The following is an 18,313-nucleotide window of genomic DNA, read 5'->3' as shown; positions in this document are numbered from 1 at the left end:
AAGGCAATGTCTTTTATCTGTATTGCTGCTCAGCCTATCGGGTACCAAGGAGACGGTACTCAACTGGGGGAGATGAAGAGAGTTGGAGTCACAGTCTTCAAAGAGTAAGCACTTCATTATTCTCCCCCCCCCCCCCCCCCCCCCTTACTTCAACATGATGTCAGAAGCACCATAAATAATGCATAGCTTAGGTTACGGTACCTAAACTAACCTTTTAGTTTCTTCCTCTTACCCAACTTGTGCTTTTCACATCAAATTCCCTGAATGTCTCTAATGTTTCACCTCCTTTTTAACTGTACGTCTATCTCAGATCGGGAGTGGCATCGGGAGGATGATCCTTAAGGAGGAGATGAAAGCTAGATCTGGTTCTTACGACAATGACCCCTGGGGCAGTGCAAGGAATTCTCGTAGTGGGAGCAAGGAGACCCTCAACACAACATGCTACAGCTCTACAGCTTACAACAACACTATCAATGGATGTAAGTAGGCACCTGTTTTGATATGCACCACATTTCCTGATGTTTCTACAAATTCAAGCATGTATAATTAGTTACATGCGTAAACTTTAGACCACCACTCAATTTATCATTGTGGTAGTAAAACAGTCAATCGATTTAGATAAAACTAGAAAGTGCAATTTCTGGAGAAACTGCATAAGGAGGCTTTCATCTGATGGCTGATGAACTCCCATGTCACATCCTGTTAATTTTGGTCTCTTCCAGTTGATTCTGGGGCATTTCTGGGCCATGTCCAGTCAACCTTTGTCACATCTAGTGGGTTTTGTGGCATTTGTTCTCTCATTTTCTGTTGAATTTGGGGAATTTCTGGGGAGATTCCTATTGATATCTGATAGCTACCCCTTGATTTTACGACTTTTCCGGGTCACTCGTCACCCGTGAAATATTTTATGCTATATATAAAATATAATTTCTGGGTACATCTTAGAACTGATATAAAATGTGTGATTATTTAGTATTAATGGCGTAGCGCAAGCAACACGTCACTTCCGCTCATTAATATTCATGACATTAGCTACTGTTGCTAAGTAGGGACAAGCCACCGTTTGTCCCTAATAGGAAATGAATGGAAATCGTGTACAAAGGAGATGTTTACAGAGTTAAACCTACCAATTCTCTCCGAAAATGATGTGCCTGGTGCCAAATTCACTGGCAAAGATGTGGAAGAACATAAAAATGTTCAGTTAAAGAGATGGCTTTAGTGTCGAAGGCTGAAAAAGACGAAAAAAAACGAGCCGACCTAAGCATAGCTTTAGCTTTTTATCGACGCAACTGACAATGACATTCTCCTGTTTCAACAAGCTATCCTTTAGGATCAGCCCTGTCTTTCTTATATATCCTCTGGTTGTCCTACATCTCTTACCGTTCTTGGGGGTAATTTAATTAGCTTTGTGTAGCGATCGCAAATGCTACTCAGTGACAGCCAACGAACACTTTTAATTTTTTCGTGATAACACATCCTAATCCTATGATTTATTTACACTTCCCCCTTACTAATGTTGTTTTTTATATATATATATAACAGAAATGGTAACAGTGGCAGTCAGATACCATTGTAATTCTTTTCAGGTCATTCATTGTCAGACAGAAGCAGTACGGCACAACGTTACGCTAAAAAAAATAAGTTAATAATATAAAAACGGCTTACCTCTTTGTCCTCTGAAAGACCATGCCAACCCATCATAATGTTTACTACATATGAAATGTGAATGGATTCACCGAGCTGGTGTTAAAGTCCGCGCAAGTTGATTCGGTCTTCACATTTTTACCTCCCGAGTTTTTGGTTTCCGGAAACGTATGAAGAAAACATCCTTCATGTGTCGTAATGTCTAGAGTCGTTTCTACAAGTTCCAAAAAAGCAATGCGTGATTGGCATGTTCGTTTTTGAAAGATTACCGGCGAAAAGTAGCACTAATGGCGTACCGCACGCAGGCTATTTTTAGACCGTGACGTCGCATCGTAAAGCGGAAGTAAAGCCGAAGTGGGACATTATAGACCTGTCCTCGCATAGACCCAACATAATTATCCTGATGGTAAAGGATAGCTTGTTGAAAGAGGAGAATGTCATTGTCAGTCGCGTCGATAAAAAAGCTAAAGCTATGCTTAGGTCGGCTCGTTTTTTTCGTCTTTTTCAGCCTTCGACACTCAAGCCATCTCTTTAACTGAACATTTTTATGTTCTTCCACATCTTTGCCAGTCAATTTGGCACCAGGCACATCATTTTCGGAGAGAATTGGTAGGTTTAGCTCTGTAAACATCTCCTTCGTACACGATTTCCATTCATTTCCTATTAGGGACAAACGGTGACTTGTCCCTACTTAGCAACAGTAGCTAATGTCATGAATATTAATGAGTGGAAGTGACGTGTTGCTTGCGGTACGCCATTGCGTTGTGTCTATGCGAGGGTGGGTCTATAATGTCCCACTTCGGCTTTACTTCCGCTTTACGATGCGACGTCACGGTCTAAAAATAGCCTGCGTGCGGTACCCCATTGTGAGTTTTTCTTTTTATTCTTAACTATTTCAGTGCCACTGACGACGATTTGGCTCTTTGCATACTTCTGTAAATTTATAAGATTTGGTCACTAGTTTATCACGATTAGATTTCCAATCCATTTGAATTGGTAGGGCTCGTTGCCACACTTCCACGTCTAGTGCGCTAATGAGTTAAAAATCATGATATTGATTGTGATTAAAAATTGTAATTGAATGACGGCTTTTATGTTAGTCACCCATAGACCTGAGTCACCTGGTGCGCTTATAAATTTGATATGGTGCTTCTTGTAGCCACTCTTCAGAATTACTTTTTTCATCTCTCTATGAAAAACATTTTTGACAGTAGAAAAGTTGACGGGTTTGCTGACTGCTCACACCGACAACAGCCCTCCTCCCGGTCCTAAAAAAAGGTCATACAGCTATTGGAAAGGCAGGCAGGCAGTTGCACTGTGTCATTACTTTTTTCGTTTTTTGTGACCATCCTAGCCTGTCATTGACAACGGAGGCTCAACCAGGTGTACACAAGTGCCAGATGTTCCGAAGCTCCCCGAGCATCATTGTGCATGCAGCACATTGGCGCTGTTATTTTAGCCCCTGACATTCAAACAGCAGCTTGTCTTCATCCGCTCCTCTTATTTCAAGTGCTTCTTTTCACTTGCACGCTCTATCGCTTTCGTCATCTCCCTCTTTGGTTTGCATGCTGTTTCCAGCTTTCTCCTCGCCCTCCTCCTACTTCATCTTCATCCCAGACATGCTTTTCTTCATTCCGTTCTTCATCACTCCATATTTGCATGCATCCATTGACGGGTGTATGGAACTCACTCGCTCTCCTGTGCACAGCTGGTGTCCCATATCCTGGTTAATTTATGAGCAGTAAGATCTCTCATTAAAGCTCTTCCTCAAATGGGATGGGACACAACAAAACAACACTCAGTTGGTTATTGCTGTAAGGCAAAAAAAAAAACAAAATGACATGAAACCATATTGAGCAATTAAAATGTCTCTGTTCGGTTCCTCTGCTTACTGGGCCTCAGGTTTCCATTTTGTCCCTGTGAGCCTGTGTGAGCCACTGATGCATTAAAGTTAAAAAAAAAAAAAAAAATCCAAGAACTAGCTTGTCAAAAAACGTTTACATTTGAATAAGCCAATTTCATTTTTATTTCTGAAGATTGAAGTTTAAATTGTCTCATTGTTTGCTTTTCACAGCTCCTCGGTCCCAATATGGCACTGAGAATGGTGAGTAGATTATTTTATGTGTAACACGGATAAAATACACTAAGCAAGTTTTAAAATGATTTGAATACGAACTGTTTTACGTGTAAAGTTGACGTCATGCAGGAATGTTGGTCTTTCCGGTTACACAAATACTGTTTCAAAGCTTTGTTTTGTTTGTTTTAGTAGTGAGCGCCATCTTGTGGCAGAAGTTAATGAGCTCTTAATGCATTTTCTGCCAACCATTGTAATAATATATGGAGGTAGATTTGTGTCTTTATTATTCAATCAAAAAAAAAAAAAAAAAAAAGTGTTTGAATGCAAAAATAAATTTGAACTCAGAGAACACTTTTTTTTTCATTCAAAGTGTTTTTTTTTTTAATTGAAGCAATCCTTTTAGTGTTTGAGCCATATTAGGGGTAGGACATTTGTGTCTAAATCATTCAATCGCAATAAAAGTTGCTTTAATCAAAAAACTATTTGTAATCAAAGAAAAAAATCATTTGCAAAAATATTATTTTTTTGAAAATATGTTTTTTATTTGAATTTTTTTTTTATTTTTTATTGAAGTGTCACCTTTTTTTTGAAAAGCAAAAAGTTTTAAACTCTTTTTTTTTTTCAAAGTGGAAAAAGTTTTGAACGCACTTTTTTTTTTTGAAGTGGAAAAAGTTTTGAAGGCACTTTTTTTCGATTGAATCATTTTGACACAAAGATTCAATTTCAGCGCTAGTTCCGGTGTGTTTGAGTGGCAGGTGAGTACGCCAATGGCATAAAAGTATGAAACAAGCATAATGGCCACCACGGCTCCATCTAGCCATCGCAGTCTGATGGAATCCAAGCCAAACGTAGGGCACCGGTACGGGGGTGTGACATCGGCATTTCACCGGACTACGGTGCCCTGCTGCTTAATGTGATTCAACACGGCAAACTTCACCCGCTGCCCTGATGTTTTTTTTTTTTTTTATTGAAGAATAAAGACACAAATCTACCTCCATAGTAATATAGTTCACCCGTCAAGTTTTAATTTTGAAACTTGAAAAAAAGAAGAGGTTCTACAGCACTAATGATTTATAATTTTTATGTTTTTATTTTAGATTTTGTGTGCAAATCTGCCTCACTTCCGGGTTATGGACGCAATGGTATGCAACGGGTAAGATGCCAGTGAAACAGACAAAGCATTTGGCTGGGTAAATATAATGTTTGGTAATTATGTGTAGTTTTAATTACGGTGAACTGTCGCCCTAAGCTTTAAGACAATAACAGGGTCAATTATGAGGAAGTATGGTAAATATATATCTTGTTCCTGATAACATTTTCTTCATGCCTGTGTTCAGTCTATCTATTTGTTATTTAATTGTTAAACAAACTAATATATAGTATGCAACTAGAATTTTCCCTCTGGGGATCATTAAAGGACTATCTCATCTGTTGTTCATTTATGCAAAACACAATTTTGTCTGTACTTGCTGAACCAATTTTACTTGACATTTATCACCTGCAGCCTCAGAGTGCTGACTGCTACCAATACCAGTACGACAGCAACAGTGAAGTCAACTGGGGAAGCAGAGGTAACAGGAAATACTGTTCATGTGAAGCATTTGAATGTGAACTAGTGAATTTAAGCGTTATCCCTTGCACCGAATTAACTCATTTTCATTTCAATTACAGCGGAATACAAGGTAAGAGTTTTACACATTTTTTTCTGTTCAGCTGTTCTTGAACTGTTCTTATCCAAGTATTAATCATGTTAAAAGAGTTTATGTAAAGCACATTTGAACTCCCGTGCAGATTTATCCTTATGAGGCGCTGATTGTCACCACCAGAGGGAGGAATAGACTTCCCAAAGATGTTGAGAGAGCCAGACTAGAGGTAAATTATGAGCAGGCAGTATTAGCCCTAGGGTGGGTTTATACAACCACTAGGGGTGTAACGGTACACAAAAATCTCGGTTCGGTACGTACCTCGGTTTTGAGGTCACGGTACGGTTCATTTTCGGTACAGTAAGAAAACAAAATGCAAAATATAAATGTGCTAGTTGTTTATTACACACTTTTGTGCTTTCAACAATAGGGACATTAGCCTATACAAAGCCAGAATTCTGCTCAAAAAGTAGCGGGTATTTAAAGATGATCCAACGGCAATTTGCCTGTCAGACCCCGCGTATTGGTCAGCTTTCTTTCTGAAAGAAAGAAGAATAAAGAAGTCGTGTGTTAAAGAGAATAGCAATCCCAATGACAAAGATTTAAACATGTATTTTACAGATGAAATGCCTCAATGAAACATTTTTTTTTTCTTATGAACGGTTTTCAAAAGCTTTATTGGTGGATTTTCTCAAGTTAAAGCGCCACACAGAAATTAATACTTTTAATTGTGTAAGCAGGATCTGTGTATTATTCTTTTTATTTAATTACAGGTGTTTTAGCTCATTTCAATTTATTTTATTTAAATGGCCTACTATTTATTTTATTATGTGTTTATATTTTACAAATGTGATGTAGTATTCATTTATATTGTATATTTTATGTTGTATAACTTTAGTTCCTATGTGAATATTAGTTCCTACTTGTTTTGTTGTGGTAGGAGGGTTTTGTATTGAACACGGCGCCGTGTTGGTTATTATTATAGCAGAGAAGGCAGAAGTAAATCAACAAAGACAAGTCAACTGTGCCCCGATCTACCACTCAAGAGATCTGATGGACTCAAAAAGTGGGTTACAATTGCTTATTAGTTTGAAAATCGACCGGATCCTCTGTATTTTTACATGAGTGCCTTCCGGCCCGATCCTAGCTACCGGTAGTAGTATTGACGCAGGAGGGCCCCGTCTCGCGTAAAATAATAAACTCTGCCGTTCTTTTCGCGTGCGTCGCGTTGAGCCGCTTCTGGAACGCATCTAACACGCGGCCGCACTGCGACTGGTGTGCATTGGCTGATTGACTCTAACGTCTGCGTTTCACTGCATTCTCGCGGCGGCCACGTTGTCGCGCTGTTGACGTTTCTGGGTTATACTGTCCTACCATGTAATTCCTCATTATAGTAGAGAAGACAGAGTACCGTATTTTTCAGACTACAAGTCGCACCTGAGTATAAGTCGATCCAGCCTTAAAATGCCCAACGAAGAGAAAAAAAACATATACAAGTCGCACCGGAGTATAAGTCGAATTTTGGGGGGAAATTTATTTGATAAAATCCAACACATAGAACAGACATGTCATCTTGAAAGGCAATTTAATATAAAAATACAATAGAGAACAACATGCTAAATAAATGTACAGTGTACAGTGCATGAACAACGACATGTGAATATACTGTCCTAAGCTACAGCTCGGTCCTGGCTATACAGCGAACTCCCAAAAGGCTATGCTGGACGTCCGTATAATTTGCTGAATCAATTTCGTCCTCGATAGCAAACAGGTTCGCATCAACGTAAATAAATGATAATTAGGTACTATTACAGTAATAAGTAACAGGTTAGCATGCGTTCGCTATCATTAGCACATCGTTCAAACAACCACACAACTGGCTCTAAGTGTCCGTTCGCTGGTGGAAAACACACAACAACAACAGAAAAGATGATACACGCAGGCGTTGCATCTGTAGAGATAATTTAAAAGCATAAACAATGAAAGTAGGTTCGCAGCCGTCTTTTCTCTCTTGCTAACTCGCCCACTCACTCACTCAGAGCTACGTAGCTGTCCGTCTTCTTCTGGCGTGTGAGCACTCTTCTTCACGTAAACAAGTGCGAGTGCGCCCTCACGTGGGCGTGAAAGCGCCACAAACTAAATGCATCCATTTCAAGATAAAAAAGTCAATAATACAATTGAACATACACTGCCAAAGGCAGAACGTGAACGTGGCCATAGCTATAAGAGTTATTCAGATAACTATTGCATAAGAACATGCTAACAACTTTACAAAACCATCAGTGTCACTGCAAAACACCAAAATAACATGTGAAATTATATCATAATGTGTTAATAATTCCACACATAAGTCGCTCCTGAGTATAAGTCGCACCCCCAGCCAAAATATGAAAAAAAACGCGACTTATAGTCCGAAAAATACGGTAAATATAATCTACACAAAGAAACTGTAACCCGATCGACTCACAGCCTCAAAAAGTAAGGATTATATTACGTCAGAAACTCGTTCGGTACGCGTCCGTTCCGAACCGAGCACCATGTACCGAAACGGTTCAATACTATTACATGTACCGTTACACCCTTAACAACCACTAGTGTAAATTCCATTTTCAGTAGTGGTCATGAACATAAGACTTTAGAATTTAACGTCATCGTTTATTTGTTAAACTATAAATTTGGCATTAGAAAATGAAACATTGGATAAAAGAATGTAAAAAGATTTTCCGTCTTTTTCCTAGCGACACCTGTCCCCAGAGGAGTTTGTCCAAGTGTTCGGCATGACCATTGAGGATTTTGACAGGTTGGCTTTATGGAAAAGGAACGAGCTAAAGAAACAAGCCCGACTATTTTAAGAGTGTGTGGACATCCATTAAATACTGCCAGACTGACATCTAGAGAGAAACTGATGATCTATGGAGATTTCTGCACCGTTTCACTGCCATAACTGAGAACATGTTCTAGATCTTCTCAAGCAACTGACCAAATTGTGGGCATACCAGTGAAAGCAATACAGACTTGTAAGTGTAGATGCCATGTTGTGCTTTTCTTTAGGAAGGAGGAAGGCATGTCTGCACCATACAGAATAATAATAAAGAAAAAAAAAAACATAGCTGCCCAACTTTGACACTAGAAGGAGAATTTTGGCTTTGCCTTATTTGTTATGCTTTTTAAATATATTTTATAAGTGTGCAGCACCAGCAATCTGAATAAGTAGAATGTAGTTGCAGTACTTTATTAGTCACTTTATTAGTGCAATTGATACATGATGGGAGGTAAAATACCATTTTCTTTGTGCTTTTTCCATTATATTTACTTCTTCCCCATGATTGTGCACTCTTACTCAGAATACTGTGTTTATTTATACTGTTCTGACTAATAACAAACAAGCAATGGAAAGTGCTTCTAAACGTATTTGACTTAAACATGAAAAACCAAAGTGGGCAAATACAGATTAGCAGTACACACTGCCACCTATTCAAAGTAAATGGCAATGCATTTACTGTGTCGTAATATTTATTAATGTGCAATAGACGTAACTGATAACAGAAGGCAAGCCACAGAAACAATGCTGTCTTCTATCTGTTGGAGTTCATTGCAAATTTGCAACAGAGTGTTGGGGATCGTGGTCATCCAAAAAACATCCAAAAATGGCTATCCAATAATTTTGTAGTCATTATAAGGGTTATGAATTATGATGAGTAACAAAGAAAGAATTTCACGTTGCTAAAGAGCTGAAATTTGTTGACGTTTTTCCTTTCAACTGATGCTTTGGAGTTTATTTCTAAAAATTAAATTGAAATTGCAATTCCCTCTTTTGCTTACTCTTTGTGTTTATATTTTGAAATTAGTAATGCAAAATTATTACAGCACAAAATTTCTCCATCCTTCTGAGCATTTACATTGCTAACCATTTTAAATATATATTTAATATTTTTGAATTGCAATAAATTACTGAGATGATTTAACTTTAATTAGTTGAAATTAATTTGATTCTGTTGAAATGAGGATTAATTGTATTATTTTTATCTCATTAATGATTCCTCTTTCCGTGTTATAAATCAAATGTGCTGCATGAGCACACATTTTTCTTGAAGAACCTTGAACGGTACTGCATTGTTACCAATGCTAAATTTGGTTTGTCTACATAAATATGCAGACATTTTTATATTAATAACAGGTTTTAAAAACGCATTTAAAATTTCTTCTTGATTTAAGGTAATAGATAACTCGTTAATTATTCAATAAAAAAAAAAAAAAAACTAATTTTTTTGTTGTATTTTTTTAATGAAAAACAAATTGTACATGTAACCATTATTTATTTGGGTATTATTTATCTCATAAGATAATCGGTTGTTGTAAATAGTGGGAGAGAGAAGTATCTTTCTATGACTATAATCAAGGACGTAGGTTTGCATAGGGACGGTAGTAGAGACATAACACTACCAACTTTTCAGGATGCTCAACTTTTAAGCAACCTTATTCGCATTATTAAAATAAGTTGTATAGGTCATTTACATTGTCTTCCAATATGTTGTAAGGACAGAATTGACCCTACCATTATTAAGTGATTTTTTAAAATTATGCTTAGACTTACAATTAACCCTTTTCTCTTGCTGAATGCACCGGGTTTTTTTTCCTTAAATGCACTTTTGATCGGCTGATGACTTAACCCAACAACAAACACACACACTCATACGCACACACAAACTCGAAATAAGTATGTGGACAACATGCTGCCTCCTCTGCTCTCTCCAAAGAAGAGGCATATTAGAAGTTTTTTTTTCTGGCCAGCAGCAGCCACTGTAAGTAATGTGAAAAGACATCTATCTCGTGGTGGTGGGGAACACACCACTAAATTTGCTACTGAAAGTCCGACCTGCATCAGATTTTGCATAACATCAAACTGTGGGAACTTGCTAACCTGCAAAACTCGATAGGAAGCTGCTTAGAGAGAGGTATTTTCCACTGTAAACCTTCATTAACTGTGAGAAACTGTTTTTTCCATAATTGCGCAACACACTGATGCACTTTAGAGATGAAAACAAGGGGGAAGAAGGTGAAGGACAACCAAATAAAGCAATGTATTACTCTTGTGGTGAAGGGCAATGAAGGCTAACATGAAGTCCCATAAATTAAATCAAAAATATTTATTCTGGAAGTTTTCAAAATGTTTTTTTTTTTTTTTTTTTTTTTTTTTTTGTAGATTTTGAAAACAAAGGTTTGAATTGAACGTTGTATCACCTGAATCAATACACATGACAGTTATTATGAGCAGGGGTGAAAGTGGGCCAGAACGGTCAGGAACACAGTTCCAGTATAAGATTCAGGGCTGGAACGCTGTTCCGGTATATGTTGCTTTCATTTCGAAAATATGACAGCAACTGTCAAAACGCTATGTAAAAAAAAAAAAAAAAAATACAAAGCTGCCACACATGCATTTTATCTCCAAGAAGAAAACACTCTACCAACATCCGATTTACATACCCAAGTGTTAACAACAAGCATAATAAAGGGCTTGTGTAGCGTAATCCGTTTCCACCGATATTTATTATTTGTTTTATTCCACGGACAGCTTGGAGGTTTCCCCAGCTGCTGCAGTTATCTGAGTCTGACGATGACGAGTCACGTCAATGTGCGAATGCACGCAGCAAAGCAAAACGACTGGACTCATTTATCCGTTCAATTGGCTGACATACTGAAATGTGATCACCAGAGATAGTTAGCTCTGATTGGTTCAAATGTGCATTTTTTCTGAAACAGCAACAACAACAAAAAAGTTTGTTGAATTGATGCAACAAAAAAGGGCAATGCAACAGAAAATGGATCAAATCTTTAAGAGCGAGGCAAGAGTTAAGTAGGCTTATTTATCATATTTAGTTTTATTTGCTCTGATGGGATGGTTCAGAACATCTTTACTGTCAATGTGCACTTTGGACTTATATTTTTTCATTTGTGTTAGGCTACTTATTCATTTCCTTATGATTTAAAAAAGTCAATGTTAGTGCGATCTTCAAAATATATTCCATTTCACACTGCATAATATAAGTCATTTGTACTTATTTTTCTGAATTTGTTACTTACAGTATATCTTTATTATTAAAAAAAAAAAACACACACAAAAAAGTAAATGTTTACATTAACTTCAATTTTAATATGGCAGAAAACACTTAGGTGACTTGAAGTTCAGCTCTGAGACCCCCAATTTGTCTAAATTTCAAAATTATCAGATTTGCACATGTGATACATCATTGGAAAGCTTAAAATGTCAATTTTCTGGGGGAAGAAAATTTTGAACAGGAGGGCATGTTTAAAATGTTTAAACAGCAAAACCCTAACTGGAGGTGAGAACACGCGAGAGCAGAATTAAAGACGTTATGACTTTTACGAGATAATATCGCGTACTCACCTTGTTTCGATCCAAAAACTCCATATAGCATGTATCATCGAGTGTCAAGACACAGATGTGAAGGGCCACAGCTGGATTTTTGGGGGATTTTATGGGTGAAACATGGTAATATAACAAGGGTTGCAATGCGGAAATCGCAAACGTCAAGGAGTAATCGAGATTTTCATTTTGATATATCCTTTAAAAACTTTTTTCCCCCCTATTTTTCTTTGTTTGGATCGATTATAAAATAAAATATTGGGAAAAATGCGAAAAATACAATTAAGTGATAGTTATGAGGTACCTATCTGTGACTTTTATACAGACACCAATTTTTTCATTCTGACGTAATTTGTTTAAAACTGTAAAGTATGCGAGTAAATGATTTTTTTAAAGTCGTTTTTTATTTTAAACGAAATATTAGACATCAATTAATGATTCTAAGCTATAAATGACACATTTTGATTAATAAATATAATTACTTACCTTCTGTTTATGGCTGGTTGAAAAAAAGGCGGCGCGCGACGTCTGTATACAAAATGGACAAATTAAAAATAGTTTGGGGACTTAACGTGCCATGAATCTGCTATGGCAGCATATAGACATATTGTTCTATCTGACACAACAGTTCTTTTGGCTTAAAATACAGCAGTTCATTGGGAGGGGTGCGAGAGCAGAAACTGCTTTTTCAGCCTTGTCTGTGTTTTCCGCCATATACATCTTATGTTCTTAAGTAGTTAAAATTTGGCATTTAGTATGTGAGAAAATGAGGGAAAATAAAAATTAGGAGATGGAGGTTTGGGTTATTGCTGTTTTTGTTAACTTTTTTTTTGCAAATCATTTAAAAACTACAACTTTGAATGAAAATAAATTTTTTTGTGTTATAGAAATAACCAGTGTTGGGAGTAACGCCGTTATAAATAACGCCATTACGTAACGGCGTTATTTTTTCAGTAACGGGGTAATCTAACGAATTACTTTTTCCACCGTTACAACGCCGTTACCGTTACTGACGGTCAAAAGCGGTATGTTACTTACTCTGAATAAATTGAAGAAACTCTCAGATGTAGCGAGTCTACTCTGCTCTGTTTTTGTCATCCAAGACTTGGGGTGCGTTCAGGTTCGAGAATAGCGCACGTACTTCTGACTCCAAGCTGTTTGTCCCTGCTCATTCAATTAGACAATGCTTTCCAAAGTTTGGTAACGTTTCTGTGTTTGCTACACCTGATGCTAGCCGTGTTCCCATCTCCCACTGTCAGCCAGCAATAATTCTGCTTCCATCTTGAGGACGGCAGGTGCTTTGAAGGTGACGTGAATTGTCGGGAAACGAGCCTACCTAAATGCAGCCCCTCGAGAGATGCGATGGAAGTGATTGTGATTTGCTGAGGGTTAGAGTCATGTGTCGTGGTAAGTCAATCAGAGGTGATTTCACAAGCAAACCGGAACAGCGCGTGCGGCAAACACACATACGCAAAACAGATGCACAGGGTCGGGATAGCAGAGCATTCAGAAGAAAAATTGTCCTTTAAGAGGTCGAGATATCGACACTATTTCAAGTTTGTCGAAATTAAAGGAAAGAACCTGCATGTAATGTGTAATTTATGTCCCGGGGCAAAGCTTTTGTCGACATCTGTGGTAAGCAATTCAAATCTGCTGAAGCACCTAACAAGTTAACTACCTGTCTGTTCTTCTCTATTCCACTGACTCGAATACTGCTCAGAAAATTTCAAATTCTTTGACATACAACAAGTTCTTTTTACAGTAACGGAAATAGTTACTTTCCCTGGTAACTAGTTACTTTTACTATAGAGTAATTCAGTTACTAACTCAGTTACTTTTTGGAAGAAGTAGTGAGTAATGTAACTAATTACTTTTTTAAAGTAACGTGCCCAACACTGGAAATAACTGACCAAAAAAATAAAATAAAATAAAATAAATAATAAAATTTCGGGCTCCGTGGCGACCTTCACGTCGGGGAGTTCCGACAAGAAATTCTAAACACTTTCACCCCTATTATAAGTCAATACAGATTAGTTTTGCTTTGATCATTTAGCCTATTAAATGATTAGGTTCATATTTGTGAGAAATGTAGCCCCGTTCAACCAATCTGTTTGGTCTTGTTAATGTCCCGTCCCCAGCAACAAGTGTACATGCAAGCTATGCTGACATATCGTCCCTTCTCCCTACCAATGTTGAGACCAAACCTACGCCCTTGACTTTAATACACTTTATTGTGGTTCAGTGTTAACAGTGAAGCGTTGACTTGGCAGGCGCTAGGACCCAGTGGAGCAGAAAGTGGTCTATCTGAAAATTGCTGCGGATTGCGGCGCAAATAGCAAATGTTGAGCGACTTTGGGAGCTCGCCCATTATGCTCCTCTAAAAAGTGCATGAACTCTTTCACGGACGGCGTCATCACCTCGGGATGACCTCAAACGGAGGCAAAGGTGAGTTCAAATTGATTTAAAGTTTATGAGTGAACTTAACTTTCCCCCCGGTGTCAACTAGTCAAGTGGGCGTGTGAGGGAAATCAAAAGATTTATGATGGAGCTCCTGTTGAGTCAAGTTATATACAGTATGATGTGATGGAATTGATGTTTGAACTTTGAGGCAGAGATGTGGTAATCATTTTTTTTTTAAAGATCCACTACCGATGTTTTCTGTTTCTTCTACAAAGAACTATGTGGTGGTTCCTGTTGAAACAGCTAACAATACATTATATGCAACTGTGTGTTTTCTGGGAGGAGAGCACTTGCCCCCTGCACTGCAAAACATTGTTACTGGACTGAAAGCCTACCCCTACTCCTTCTATGTGAGCTTTGGCCTGAGGTGAGGTGCATCATTGTAGAGTATTACTTTTACAAGCCTTACCCATGGGTGCATAGTCTGTTGTCATTTGGAGACACAAGACAAACCAAGTCAGACATTATTTTACAACAAAAATCTTGAACAATATTATTCATTCATTATCAACTAAATAATGTAAATTTGAAAACATTGCTAAATCATAGGCATGACAAAAAGTCCCCCCAAAAATCAACAAGGGAGTCTAAATGCTTCTACTAATTTTATTATCTCACCCAATTTAACAGTCACAACTTTGTGACTGTTCTTTATCTCTACTCTACTGTATCATTCTTGTTTGAGATTGACAGCAATGTGACTGCAACTAGTTGAAAGTTAAAACCTTTGGTAACTTTGACTGAAATTGTTTTACATACCACCTTCTCATAGTAGGCCTATACATTCCACTGGTCTAACTAACCTTAATTTTGTTCACAGTCCAACAAGGGATTTGGTGACCCGCTTCCTTAATAATATAAGAAACATTTGGTAGCTTTTCAGTTTTGCTCGATTTTAGCGACGCCGATGGACAAATGTGGTAGTGTTATGCCTTAACGTGCGTATGACACCAAAAAGTATGTTTATTTCATATTTCACGTGGCGTTTTATGCTCCTGAATGAAATGGACCGCTTGGACGTATGTGGAAGCGATCGTTTTATATATTCAATTTTTTAATCCCGCGCCATGAACATGAGTGACTTCTGCCTTCAGTCTCGGGTTTAGGACGAATGCGAATGTGACGTCACCTGGGTCAGCATCTCACAATGCAGCATTGCGTTATAGCGTGCAGATGGACTGCGGATTCAGCTGATTATGCGGATGAATTTGTTTCTTTTTCACATCATGTGAGCCAAATGGCTGCAGAAAATTGTTGCTGCACTAGGGAGAGGCTTGTGAGCCTTTTTGGCTTTCAAAAGGTTCCCATTCATTTAATATTGGTCAAAACAAGCCCTAATATTGTGGGACCATTGGACTTACGAGGAAGTGAGTAAACAACGTATTTTGTATTATGTCAATGCGAAAATGTCACTCGGCCAACGACCGGCAGCTTGTCGCACCACAACCACCACCACCCCCGCCCCGGGAGAGCGCTATACTTGGCTTATTGCCCTCTTCATGTGGCCAGTGTTCTGTCAAATTTTCAACCCCATCAGAAATTGCAAATTTGTGTTATAAATGGCCGCGAATACAGCGATTACAAAGCAAACACTACAAACTTACTTTAAATAAAGGACTATTTACTTACATTTGATCATGGACGGAAATGTTGAAAAGTTCTCCTCAGACACATCCTGTCATGTTAGCTGCACAACAACTGCACGCCGCTCTCTGTTTACGTCTTCGCTGTGTAGTAAAGCATTATTTTACGCCATATTCGTGTTGACCATGTGGCAGCTACGCACTCCTCCGACGTCGACTGGTTTGTCCGGCGGTACTCTCCAGCTGCATCCCTGGCGAGCTCTCCTGTCCATAGCAGGAGAACGAGCTGTAACTTGCTCGCAGCCGGGTGGGTTGCTGATCGGCGAAAACAATCAACAACCCTGCTACTGTGTGACATGATCCTGGTTAGTTTTGTGTGATTTTTTGCTTCAAAAAGCGAAAATAAGACTCTGAGACGTCACTCGGTTCGGGTTAGCGTGTCAGCTAGCTGTCACGCCTCTTGGTTTGTTTACATTCTTCTAAGCCGGGGCAGGGAAATGACAAAAGCCTAAATACGGTGGCATAAAATATCATTCGGGAGGTGCGACAGTAAAGGTGAAGTCGACAGTTTTGACCATTATGGAGTAATTTTGCCATGTCGTACTGAATAAATGCATTTTTATTATTTCATATTCCATTTAGCACAAGTATTTATCATTACCATACCATTTATTTAGCAATTGGGGAAAAATACTTCAGTAAAAAGAATATCCTGTAAAAATATTGGAGTAAAGAGACCAAAACAATGACATTTTGCGGCTCTCTTCGTCGCATTTTCCTCATTCTGAATAATTCCCCCTCAATGGTTTGAATTCTAAATCAGATGAAACCATGACCCTGCCGACGTAATCCTCCTGTTGGGGACGCTAGAGCCCTATAATGGTAGGCTTGGTTAAACGGCGGCTTAAAAGACTAATTTCTCGTCATCTGCACTTTGCCAAATTGTTTTATATATTCGAATCGTCTCAAAATATGATTCTAATTCACATAATAATGCTATTTAAGACTTTTTTTATTCTGTCGTACGCATTTTAAGGAAGACTGCGTTTCCCATGAGGACCAGCGCACCTGCGCAGTGTTGTAAAATCATCAAATCAATCGAAAATTAATCTCCTGGCCGCCTGCAGATTGATTAAAACAAACTTTCTGTTTTCAGCGGCTGTGTGAACGATGAATAGTAATAAGATGATGAATCCAGTTGTGGCTAAACAATAGCATATGACGGTTAGCAACCGTGTGGCTAATCCCACCCCACGCATTACGCCAGCGAACGAAAGCCGGGCCAATGTTTATTCTGTATGTCCTGGTAGCATCTCTTTTTTTCCTCCTCAGACAAAAGTTTTTGTCTCTTTTTTTGCTCTGCCATCTTTGCCTAATTCATGGAAAAGCGTTTGCATCGCCGTCCGTCTTTATAGTGAATGGGGCGAGGGGGAAGTGACGTATGCCGTAAAGCAGTCAGCACATTTGTAGGTTTTTTTTTTGTGTGGCAGGGTTGCTGCCACCCTCCTCAAAGTTAATTAGTGCCGGTTAAAGCGATAAAGACCCCCCAAGACATTAAAGAGGTGTCATTCAACTAGTTGTCAGTCGACATATTATCATAAATTTTCTGGAAATATTTTATAAAGGTTGAAAAGTTTCCTAGTGGTGCTTTTCCTAGTAATGCTTTTCCTAGTCCGCAAAATGGACATTAAAAGAATGTAATAATCAGGGGTGCACATAATTTTTTTGCCCAGGTTCTCAGAGGAGGACCTGGAGATGTGACTTGGTCCTCATTGAGCTTGAGAGCTGACCCGCCTGATGCGATAAATTTATGACAAGCTTTACTTAGAGCCAATTAACTTTAATTAATTATATTAACAATTAATGCTTGATTTACATCAACTGGAACAATAAAATTGCCATTACTTTGAAGTGAAATGTAAAGAAATAAAAAGCACCAATTCAAAATAAAGGGCATTATGCGGCTCCCACATTAACTCCAAGCCTTTTTAAAAGTGGGATGTCCTCCTCATAAGACCTCATTGAACGTGCATGTTTAGCTCTGTAAAATGTGAGCAAAAACACGTTTGTCAGTGCATGTCGCTGTTCATTACCTTTATTCCGCCCTATTCCGCCACTTGACCATAGGGCGAGTGGGGTCCTGTTTGACATCGATAGTTTGCTTAATTGCCACATGCTCTCTGTTTTTTTTGTGCTTTTCAAAGTTTGGATGGCTGAAATTCTTTGATCCTACATAAAATGCGCTGCTCTTATCGGCGACATTGGGATTCTCATGGCGCATTTTGTACCGCATTTCCGTGCGAGCATCATTTACTTCTAGCCATGGTACCTCCTGTAGCCACTTTTCAGCAAAAGTACATTTTTTCGGTAGCTCCGGTGACGTCTCTGTCGTCTGTCTGTCTTTTGACGGGGGTGGGGGAACACGGAAGTAATTACTCAGTGTGGCCTGCCTCTTCGACATATTGAGATTTTCTCGTGTCCGCCGCAAATACAGTGGTCAGCCATCGGTACGCAAAAGTGT

At 38.5% G+C, this 18,313-nt stretch overlaps 2 protein-coding genes across 6 annotated transcripts in view; both read left to right on the top strand.

Moving 5' to 3' along the window:
- ablim3 (actin binding LIM protein family, member 3) overlaps nt 1–10,470 on the top strand; it is a 109,288-nt gene extending 98,818 nt beyond the window's left edge. For 2 of the 3 annotated variants that reach the window (XM_057850060.1, XM_057850059.1), the window contains 8 exons: nt 34–104; nt 311–479; nt 3,719–3,748; nt 4,819–4,874; nt 5,226–5,292; nt 5,393–5,403; nt 5,513–5,593; nt 8,103–10,470. In XM_057850060.1, the coding sequence (XP_057706043.1) occupies nt 34–104; nt 311–479; nt 3,719–3,748; nt 4,819–4,874; nt 5,226–5,292; nt 5,393–5,403; nt 5,513–5,593; nt 8,103–8,216 (599 nt within the window). In that variant the 3' untranslated portion in view covers nt 8,217–10,470. The remainder of the gene's footprint in view (nt 1–33; nt 105–310; nt 480–3,718; nt 3,749–4,818; nt 4,875–5,225; nt 5,293–5,392; nt 5,404–5,512; nt 5,594–8,102) is intronic. The other variant, XM_057850061.1, reaches the window with a different exon arrangement.
- Nucleotides 10,471–14,055: 3,585 nt separating this feature from the next.
- afap1l1a (actin filament associated protein 1-like 1a) overlaps nt 14,056–18,313 on the top strand; it is a 58,449-nt gene continuing 54,191 nt past the window's right edge. For all 3 annotated transcript variants that reach the window (XM_057850381.1, XM_057850379.1, XM_057850377.1), the window contains exon 1: nt 14,056–14,194. In XM_057850381.1, coding sequence (XP_057706364.1) covers nt 14,173–14,194 — 22 coding nt within the window. In that variant the 5' untranslated portion in view covers nt 14,056–14,172. The remainder of the gene's footprint in view (nt 14,195–18,313) is intronic.

This window comes from Corythoichthys intestinalis, chromosome 11 (assembly GCF_030265065.1).
Source record: "Corythoichthys intestinalis isolate RoL2023-P3 chromosome 11, ASM3026506v1, whole genome shotgun sequence".
NCBI classification, from domain to species: Eukaryota; Metazoa; Chordata; class Actinopteri; order Syngnathiformes; family Syngnathidae; genus Corythoichthys; species Corythoichthys intestinalis.
This window is presented reverse-complemented; position numbering and strand designations above follow the sequence as displayed.